General features: G+C 42.8%; 1 protein-coding gene across 1 annotated transcript in view; it reads left to right on the top strand.

Moving 5' to 3' along the window:
- Positions 1-9,314, top strand: part of LOC109468070 — a 39,290-nt gene extending 29,976 nt beyond the window's left edge. Inside the window, exons 23-26 of the mRNA XM_019766302.1 lie at positions 140-326; positions 2,868-2,946; positions 3,614-3,773; positions 9,163-9,314. Of these exons, the coding sequence (XP_019621861.1) occupies positions 140-326; positions 2,868-2,946; positions 3,614-3,773; positions 9,163-9,314 (578 nt within the window). The remainder of the gene's footprint in view (positions 1-139; positions 327-2,867; positions 2,947-3,613; positions 3,774-9,162) is intronic.
- The last annotated feature ends 1,060 nt before the right edge of the window (positions 9,315-10,374 follow it).

The raw sequence follows: 10,374 nt of genomic DNA, 5'->3' as shown, positions 1-10,374 counted from the left end.
CTCAAACCTATATATATATATATATATATTATTGTGGCAGTTCAAAACCTCAAAACACTTTCTTCACTTATTTTAAAACGGACTACCACGGAGAACTGGGGTGTGCATCGTTAAGCAATATTTCTCCCGTCTGGAACAGGTGTCAATGTCGCCATGGGTAAGACAGCGTACCAAAGCAGCACCGGAACTGGACCTGCTAGCCGGGCCGTAGACGGGATCACCGACGGCGACTTTGAGTCTAGCTCCTGCTCTCACACCAAGTTAGACACCGGAGAGCCTTACCCGAGTTGGTGGGTGGATCTGGGACAACCGATGCAGATTGGCAGGTGGGTGCCTATCTTAAAAATGTACCATGGAAGTTCATCTGTGTTGGTAGTAATCATAGTAAAACGTTGAACTTTAATCCAACACACACATTATACAGAAATCAAATTTTCATCGACCACTGTCGTCTTCATTAGCAGTACGCAGTGGTCTCAGTGTATATATCAGAGCACTTTAGCCTTCACTTAATACAGATGGTGGACGATATAAACGCCCTGGTACGTTTCATTTGCTTACGTCACGTATCAGCAGTCTCGTGTCAATAAGGTCACGTGTTTCTCGCGAGATCACGTTGTAAAGTGATTGGTCATTAATTGCCCTGATTAAGGCGACATTGGTCGCTCCAAACTTGATCTCTGTGTAATTTTTGTGTTGGAATAAAGTTCAAAGTTTTACCATCTTGGAAAGTGATGCGTGCCTAATCTCCAAGTAGATCCTAGATCCTTTGGGTGACGTTTTTTCCCTCTCTGGCCAATGGATATCGCCTAGCGAATTTGATACTGTCTTTTGCCACCCTAGGATCTGCTTGGAGATTAATGCGTACCCGTCTTGAATAGTGATGCGTGGCTGGCGCTGAAACACTGTGATTTAGGCCGCCAGATGATTGCAATCTCTACCAGAAAAGACTCTGATTACGATCTTTTCTTGTAGAAGCCACATTTTACCAGATCTCTAATTCCATCGAGACTTGTATTTTATCACTTACTTACTTACTTACTGCTCTAAATGCCAGTCCCGGCATGTAGGGCAGCAACAAAGGTTCTCCAGTTCCCTCTGTCCTGGGCTGCTCTCTGGATGGTATCCCAGGTGTGGCCAAAGTTCTTCAGTACTTTCGCAACTGTTCTGCGCCAGGTGATCTTAGTTCGTCCTTGCTTTCTTTTTCCTTCAGATGTCCAGTGTAGTGCTTTTCTTGTTAAGTGATTCGGATCTTTTCTCAGTACATGTCCTATCCATTTCCATCTCTTTCTCAGGATAATGGTTTCCAAGTATTCTATAACACCAGTGGAAAAAAACACTACCACCCGGTTCTAGTATATTCAAAGATCGTGGATTGTTGAATCCCACGGTTTTGGAATTGACCACTCTTATAGTCATCAGTATGTGATGTACCGTGAATGTAATCTAAATCGCAACACGGGGCAACTTAAAAGTCACACTGGCTCTTTAAAAAAGCTAACATTTTGATGTCTTCATGCACATGTGCCCTACTTGTTCACTGTCCTTTTAACTGTGCTAATATGACTAAATTGCTAAAAACGCCCCAGGGCCGTTTCTGTCATTTAAAAGAATACTACCGTACTAAGGAAACTTACAATACAACTTACAAAACAATACTACCATACTAAGCCAATTTAGTCATCACGATGCCAATGACACAACAGTTTAATCTCCAATCAGATCATACGGTGGCAAGGCAGTATCCATTGGCCAGATACGTGTCCATTAGCCACCGTGGCCAATGAATAATGTCTAAGGTAATAGATACTACCTGGTCAATTTGATACAGTCTTTTGCGGCCTTCCAAACGCAAACGTTTTTTTTAAATATTCCAACTTGTAATCACAGGACGTGGTGACGACACACTCTAGTTTTTTCTACTTAGGCAACAGCTGGTAAACTTTATGGATGGCATCCCTCACAGACTCCAAATCTAATGCGATAAGGCGAAAAATACAAAGGCGGGCCAAAAAGAGGAGATTCCTACATTTTCAAATTTTGACATAAACTTTTTGAAACAAGAGATGGTACCTATATTGTGCTATGTTTACTGGCAAATTAGCCAAGGCGCACTTCGCCAAGGTGCCAAGAAACTGGAAAATGTCTGTGTTAAATGACCTGGTCCGAAATGAGACCACAAGAAGGCAAAAAAGACACGATCCTTCTTCAACATCCGCTTTCACCTGCACAACCTGCGGGAAACTCTGCTGGAGTAAACCTGGGCTGGCCGCACACGGACGAGCCCATCGACGATGAACAGAACGTCTGCCAACTTGAAGATAAAAAGAAGAAGAAGACTGGCAAATATTACAAAATTCATTGTCACTGAAAAATAAAAGGTTTCAATCGTTGTACAAATGGTTTTGATTCAGTGGGAACATCGATATCGCATATAAAATACATTACTGAATCAAAGTAAACAATAAATCAGAGTCTTGTTTTGTCTCCTCTATTTTTATTTGCCATCCACATGTCGGCATGGAAGAGACATCTTTGCCCATTTTCGGCATGTTGACTAATGTCAGATAGAGGGCAACAAAATTTCTTGTTTGTTTTTTCAGGCAAATATCAATGCGCGCGCTGATGTCATCCAGAAAAATTACTTGCTGTGGCCTTATATCAATGCCACCACCAACACAGATGACAATACAATATTCATTTGTACCTGAGTGAAGTAAAGTCGTGTGAAGTGCCTTCCCCAAGGGCACAAGATCGGTGGCATGTCGGGACTCGAACCCGGGGCCGCTAGGTTCCAAGTCGAGTCACACGATCCCAGATTAACAACGGTTGTTCCACTAGCATTGCTTCGTCTTTCATTTTCACAGGGTGGTCATCTGGAACCGCATGGACTGCTGCTCGGATAGAATCAACGACTTCAACATCCACATCGGCAATAACACACAGGTGAGCTAGATGCTAGATGCTACTGGTTCACTATGCACTGAAGCTAGGTGTTACATGCACAGCTATGTGCTACAGGCTGAATATGTACTGAAACCAGGTTTACTAAGTCCTAAAGCCCGGTGTTACTGGTTCACTGCTGTGCACTGAAGCTATAGGTGTTACTGGTTCACTGTGCACTGAAGCTAGGTGTTACTGGTTCACTGTGCACTGAAGCTAGGTGTTACTGGTTCACTGTGTATTTTATGTGTTACTGGTTCACTTTGCACTGAAGCTAGGTGTTACTGGTTCACTGTGCACTGAAGCTAGGCGTTACTGGTTCACTGTGCACTGAAGCTAGGTGTTACTGGTTCACTGTGTATTTTATGTGTTACTGGTTCACTGTGCACTGAAGCTAGGTGTTGCTGGTTCACTGTGTATTTTATGTGTTACTGGTTCACTGTGCACTGAAGCTAGGTGCTGCTGTTTCACTGTGTGCTGAAGCTCAGGCGTTACTAGTTCACTGTGTACTGAAGCTAGACTGGTTCACTGTGCATTGAAGATAGTAACTTGACGCTAAGCGTTACTGATTCACCGTGCACTGAAGCTATAGGATTTACTGACACTTAGTCTGTATTTTTATATTTGTATAATTGTTTTTCTGAATTTAAAAAAAAAAAAAAACATCCAGGTGAGCCTGAACCCCAAGTGCGGTGGCAACCATAGAATCGAGGACCTGGGACAGCAGAAAATCACCATCAATTGCCCGGGGATGTGGGGACGGTACGTGGGCGTGCGTCTCCCCGGGTACAAGCGAATTCTGAGCCTGTGTGAGGTCCAAGCATTTGCCGGTAGGCTTTCACTACGTATACATTTACTTGACATGATTATGACATCATGTATACTTTCAAAGGCATTAACTGGTGTGTGGTCAAATGCATGTAACAGTCGTACGTGCACGTGATTTTACCCCCTTTTAAATTTACCCCCTTCCTTGGCGACATTATCATGTAAACTATAATAGTCATATGTTATACTGTTCTCTATTCATGGTTTTTGTTCTGCACTACGCGCTACTGATTGTACTTAAATTACCTTTAAGAATTTGCAATAAACTTATGGTTTAAAATCATTCTCTTTATTATTAATTGTCGTTATTGAATATTGACATTTAGCTAATGTTGACATATGATTCCTTCTTTTTTATCGATATTGTTTAGGTAAATTCTGATCTAGAGGCTACTGTGGATTGAAGCTCGGCCGGACCTGTTGCTCTAGCGGCTGGTGGTGTGAGGACGCGGCGGCTCACTCCATCTGCTGTGATGATCTTCAAAAAGTCTTCAGATAATTAAAATCCCATCCTCTCATGCTAGACCCCAGCATCTGCATATACCAAGCAACCGTCCTAGTTACTGTGACTTACAACCTGTCCTTCTAAGCCAATCACTTACTAACCAATCCCGTTGCCTCTTACGGTCAAGAAGCTATGTGATTGGCTGGTAACCCCCCCTCCCTAACAACAAGAGAGAGAGAGAGAGAGAGAGAGAGAGAGAGAGAGAGTCTGCTTTGCAGTGAGAAGCCGGTTATATCAAAGCCGGTTATATCAAAGCCGGTTATATCAAAGCCGGTTATATCAAAGCCGGTTATATCAAAGCCGGTTATATCAAAGATGTTGCTTGGTGTATAGAAGCGTTGCGCCTAGCATGAGAGGATGAAAACGCCCTGAATGGCAACGTTTTATTTCTTCACATCTCCTTAAGTTCTATGTTAATGTTGGTGTCTGGTATGCTATTATTCGATGATGACTAATTATGTTAATGGTTAGGTACAAAATGTAGGTTTTTTTTTCTTGACCTCAATTAGGATTTGGTAGGATCGTACTTTTTTGCTCCTGTTATACTTTAGGTACATGCATATATGTGACAGGGATAGAAATTAAAGGTGGCAGCATTATGAATACTTAGATTCGCATCGCATGTGTAGTACTAGTGCAAAAAGTTGCTTTAGCTACGCGACAGGCCTGCTTTACGTAACCTACGTTAACTTTCTCTTCTATATTAATGAATGACGTTGGTGTCTCGTATACTATAATTCATACTCAGTAATGATGATTAGGGATGTGTATGATTGGATATGAATAATAACTTTTTTGTTTACATCTATAGGAAGTTGGTAAACCAAGGTTCGTAATGTTAGAGATTTATTGTTACTTGTGTAAGCTTTTGGTTATTTTACAGAAGTGGGGTTACTATACTGTTTATGGCAGAATGCTAGGGTTACATCTTAAGCTACGGTCACAACCCGCCGTACGTGCTTCTGCGTGCTGTCTACGTGCAAAAACGTGGGCAAATGCAGAGCATCCGTGCGTGGTGAGTACCACCTCTGTACGGACTCCTATGGATTTTGGAGCACGCAGACACGCCGTAGAACTTTAAGTGCGGTCTACGGATTCACCACCCGTGCGTGCGAGTACGGGCGACGCGCGTGCCCCGTACGTACCGTATGAAGGACGCACGTGTGAGTATGGCCTCCTTACGGTAAAGTTGCAATCGCACAGAGATCGTACGTTGTAAGCACGTACAACCCACTGACCACTTGCGCAACGTACGATGCACGCAACCGCTCCCGGCCAGGCGTGGCGTGCAGACCACACTCTTACACCTTGCGCAACCGTGCGAGTGACGTGCGTCGACGCCACTCCTTCCCCACGTTTTCAGAAAAAACGTAGCAGACGTAGCCTCCCAAAAACGTACGGACAAAAAGCACGTACGACGAGTTGTGACCGAGGCTTTAAGCCCAATAGAAATAGGTTTTGTATGAGTCTGCATATGTTTACGTAGATTTGCTTCGTATGCAATAGTAAAAATTAGGTGATAATGTGTGGATTAAAAGGAAGCCTAGGTTTTATTATAGGTTGCTAGATAAATAACAGTAGAATTTTTTTCTTTCTCTTGCATTTGAGGTGCATGAACTGTTAAACGACGGTCACAACCCGCCGGACGTGCTTCTGCGTGCTGTCTACGTGCAAAAACGTGGGCAATTGTAGGGCATCCGTGCGTGGTGAGTACCACCTCCGTACGGAATCCTACGGATTTGGGAGCACGCAGACACGCCGTAGAACTTTAAGTGCATGTAAATTTTTTTTCTGCGTGCGGTCTACGGATTCACCACCCGTGCGTGCGAGTACGGGCGACGCGCGTGCCCCGTACGTACCGTATGAAAGACGCACGTGTGAGTACGGCCTCCTTACGGTAAAGTTGCAATCGCACAGAGATCGTACGTTGTAAGCACGTACAACTCACTTACCACTTGCGCAACGTACGATGCACGCAACCGCTCCCGGCCAGACGTGACGTGCAGACCACACTCTTAAACCTTGCGCAACCGTGCGATTGACGTACGAGTGACGTGCGTCGACGCCACTCCTTCCCTACGTTTTCAGAAAAAACGTAGCAGACGTTGCCTCCCAAAAAACGTACGGACAAAAAGCACGTAGGGCGGGTTGTGACCGTCGCTTTACAGAAGCTATAACACTTAGTGATGGGTGCTTTGCAAAGAAACAATGACCAAATGGCATTTTTCAATGATTGCCCGAAATGATATCTTCACAAATGACATAAGAACATTGCCCGCATGTCGTTGGTTGAAATCAAGCATATACATGTAAGATTGTAACGATTTCAAACTTCCTTGTTGGTTATAACGTAGCAAGATAGACACACTTTCTTACAATCTCGTACACAAGTTGACACGCTATCTTAATTTGAATAAAAATTGTGGTGATTGAACAGAACAGCGTTTGTTGTTGTTTTTTTGTTAGTGCATGCTTACTATGTATACATAGAAACATATACATTCCCAGTATACATAGATTTATTTATTTATACGACAAATGAGAGAAATTAATATTTGTAATAACAGTGGGAGAAATGTTTGTAAGGGGCAAGATGGCCGGCCATGTCTATTAATTTGGATTATATGGATGACATGCGCGCGCGCATGAACTTTCGGCCGTTTAAAAAAAGACCATACTGTAAATGTACGAACAGTTTCAAAATGAGCAAATATGTACCGTACGTTGCAAAAAGATATTGGAAACCAATACCAATGTCTTTGAAGAGTAAAGTATTCGCCATAGCATACTCAACTTTTTTGGGGCCAAACGTTTTTTTTATTCGCACGCTCGCATCAGTTTTGGGGTTCCCAGAGGATTTCATCCATACAATGAAATCAACATGGCCTAACATGGTGGTCGTGTGGCGTAGCGGTAACGTCTTCGGTCTGGAGCCCCAGATTCGAACCACACGTTGTCACCGATCTTGTGCCCTTGGGAAAGACAATTTACACGACTTTCCTCACTTCACTCAGGTGTAAATGAATGAATGAATGAATGAATGAATGAATGAATGAATGAATGAATGAATGAATGAATGAATGAATGAATGAATGAATGAATGAATGAATGAATGAATGAATGAATGAATGAATGAATGAATGAATGAATGAATGAATGAATGAAGACCTTTATTGTACACACATACCCACTGGGTTAAGTACAGGTCACAAAAAAAGGATGGAATATAGATAATGTTACATACATACATCCTCAAGTAGCGCTAGCTACAATCAAGTAAATTCGGTTTCTTCTCGTTTCTTAGTAATGGCAAAAATGTAAGAACAGAGATATGTTTCAATACAGAAGGTTTGTCTAAGCTCATTAGAAATATAAATTTATCTGTACAGCTTAGATGTATAAAGAAGGGGAACATAGATTGTATCAGATTATAAAGATCTACTCTCTCTTTGTGGTATAGTTCACAATCCGTAAAAATGAGTACCTAGCTTAGGCACGTCCCTCGTGAGGTTGTATGCCTGGTACTGGGTCTGCCAAGTCGCACCCACGGTGTAGGACTGACCTTCGAAAGGAAAAAAAAAGCTAATGATATCATGTAAGAGTAAAATAACACTACCTGGAACAAGTAGAGACATTTTCAACATGCTGTTATCATGCCCCGACTCTGTATCTGTTTATTTAGGCCAATATGTACATATAATGCTATACAAAAGAGAAACCATGTCACAACAACGTAAATTGTAACACTCCATTATAACATATATACATGTATTGAAGTTAGATTAGTACACTGGTGGAAATAGTTTATAGCTATTAAGTATTATTTGCCATACATCGTATCAAATGCAATTGTTGCGCAATAAAGTTGACTTGACTTAATGCTCGTTCCCTGAGATGTCCAAGAAAAAGAAAAGAAGCACGTAAAGCATAGAAGTGATTTTGAGCAAGTTCTGGCAGAGTTGTCCGGGATAGGAGCAGAAAAGACGCCTTTCAAGAAAGAAAATAAGGATTACACACCTCCATAAAGTATTTGTGAAACTTTGTAACTACGCAGGTCAACTGGAAGTGCCTTAAAAATGCCACATTGGAAAATGTAGTTTTCTACGGGGCGGATTTCTGAGAAATCTTCTTAAAACAAAAACCAGATGTGCCAGACGCGCTGTCAAACGTAGTGCGATCTGATTGGTCCAGGCGACGTGGGACGCTTGGGCGAGATAGCGTCCCCTCTTACCCTCAGCCCACTTCAGCCGCGAAACCCTCGCCACACGGCTGTTTACAAATTTTACTCTTTTCAAGCGATTTCAACCCACCCACTTCCTCCCTTAATTTAGTACTTCTGTGCTACGACACCGTAGTCACAGTTTACATTATTTTGGCATCGTGTGGGGTAATAAACCCGGATGCACTGTTTATATTATTTTGGCATCGTGTGGGGTAATAAACCCCGATGCACTGTTTATATTATTTTGGCATCGTGTGGGGTAATAAACCCGGATGCACTGTTAATATTATTTTGGCACCGTGTGGGGTAATAAACCCTGATGCACAGTTTATAATATTTTGGCATCGTGTGGGGTAATAAACCCCGATGCACTGTTTATATTCTTTTGGCATCGTGTGGGGTAATAAACCCCGATGCACTGTTTATATTATTTTGGCATCGTGTGGGGTAATAAACCCCGATGCACTGTTAATATTATTTTGGCATCGTGTGGGGTAATAAACCCCGATGCACTGTTAATATTATTTTGGCATCGTGTGGGGTAATAAACCCCGATGCATTGTTTTAAATCATTTGAGCATTTGTGTTAGTGGGTCTGGGATACGGAACACAACTTATTCCAGATATTTGTGTCTTAAGTTACTGATTGCTGTTTTTTCTTGAGCCCTAGTCATGCCGAACACACGGCTCTCTCGTAAGAGGAAACGGCAGAACACGCCCAAGGACCCTGAAGACCCGCCCAGAGACCCCAAGAATCCGTCCAAAGACCCCAAGAAGTCGCGCAAAGATTCCAAGGACCCTACCGACAACACATGAGACATCAAAACTCTGCAGCAGCAGGTGCAGGCGCTGGCTTCTGTAACCGAACAGCTTGCTAAGAGCCTTGCAACGCTTGCCCCGCAACCGCCGGGAAGCTCCTCAACATCTGGACTCCAGAACCCGGCCCTGCCACCTGCCAACCTGGATTCGCAGCAGACACAGCCTACGGACAGCTTAGCTAATGCTATCTTGGGTAGGAATGTTAATGTGATTGATATTGATGCTATTGAGAGCAATGTTGATTAAGGTTAACGGTACTGACAAGGGTAATGTGATTGTTCCTAAGACAACAGAGAAAGATGCACGCTCTGAGATCATCCCCCCAACGCTTGCCCTTCCTAACAGTAACACCCAGTCAGGAATCCATGTCCCTTTGGACAATGGTATCCCTACCCGCATAAAAGACAACATCTGGGGTCACAAATATGTAGAGTTCAGGCAACTGCTGCCAAACTTCCGTTCTGACCCACAGTATACCGTGTCCCTGACAGACAGCCTGACCCCCACCCTGACCATCGCGAACCATCCCTCACGTAAAGCATGGAAGTGATTTTGAGCAAGTTTTAGCAGAGTTGTCCGGGATAGGAGCAGAAAAGACGCCTTTCAAGAAAGAAAATAAGGATTACACACCTCCATAAAGTATTTGTGAAACTTTGTAACTACGCAGGTCAACTAGAAGTGCCTTAAAAATGCCACATTGGAAAATGAAATGGCGACCAAACAAGAACAAACGGTAACTAGAAATATAACATTTGCAAGGCAAATAAATAATGTTTACCTTCCCATATGGTTTGCTTCATACTCAAATACATTAATATATATGGTCAGACAGGAGTCTACATCCCTCCTAAAAAATTGCAACATATGTAACCCAACACCAGTTACCATGGTGACAGACATCAACAAATCAGGCCATTGGCCAGATCAGAGGTTAGTGTTTGGAACAGAAGAGGAAAGGACTGAGTAAAAAGAATATGTTTTCCTTCAGTAAACATAAATACGAGTTTTTATGTCATACCTGGGCCGCTATAACGTACGATACGGGTTCCGAATTCCG

This window comes from Branchiostoma belcheri, unplaced genomic scaffold, assembly GCF_001625305.1.
Source record: "Branchiostoma belcheri isolate BF01 breed outbred unplaced genomic scaffold, Haploidv18h27 scaffold190, whole genome shotgun sequence".
Classification (NCBI taxonomy): Eukaryota; Metazoa; Chordata; class Leptocardii; order Amphioxiformes; family Branchiostomatidae; genus Branchiostoma; species Branchiostoma belcheri.
Note: the sequence above shows the minus strand (reverse complement) of the source record. Positions and strands in the feature narration are given on the sequence as shown.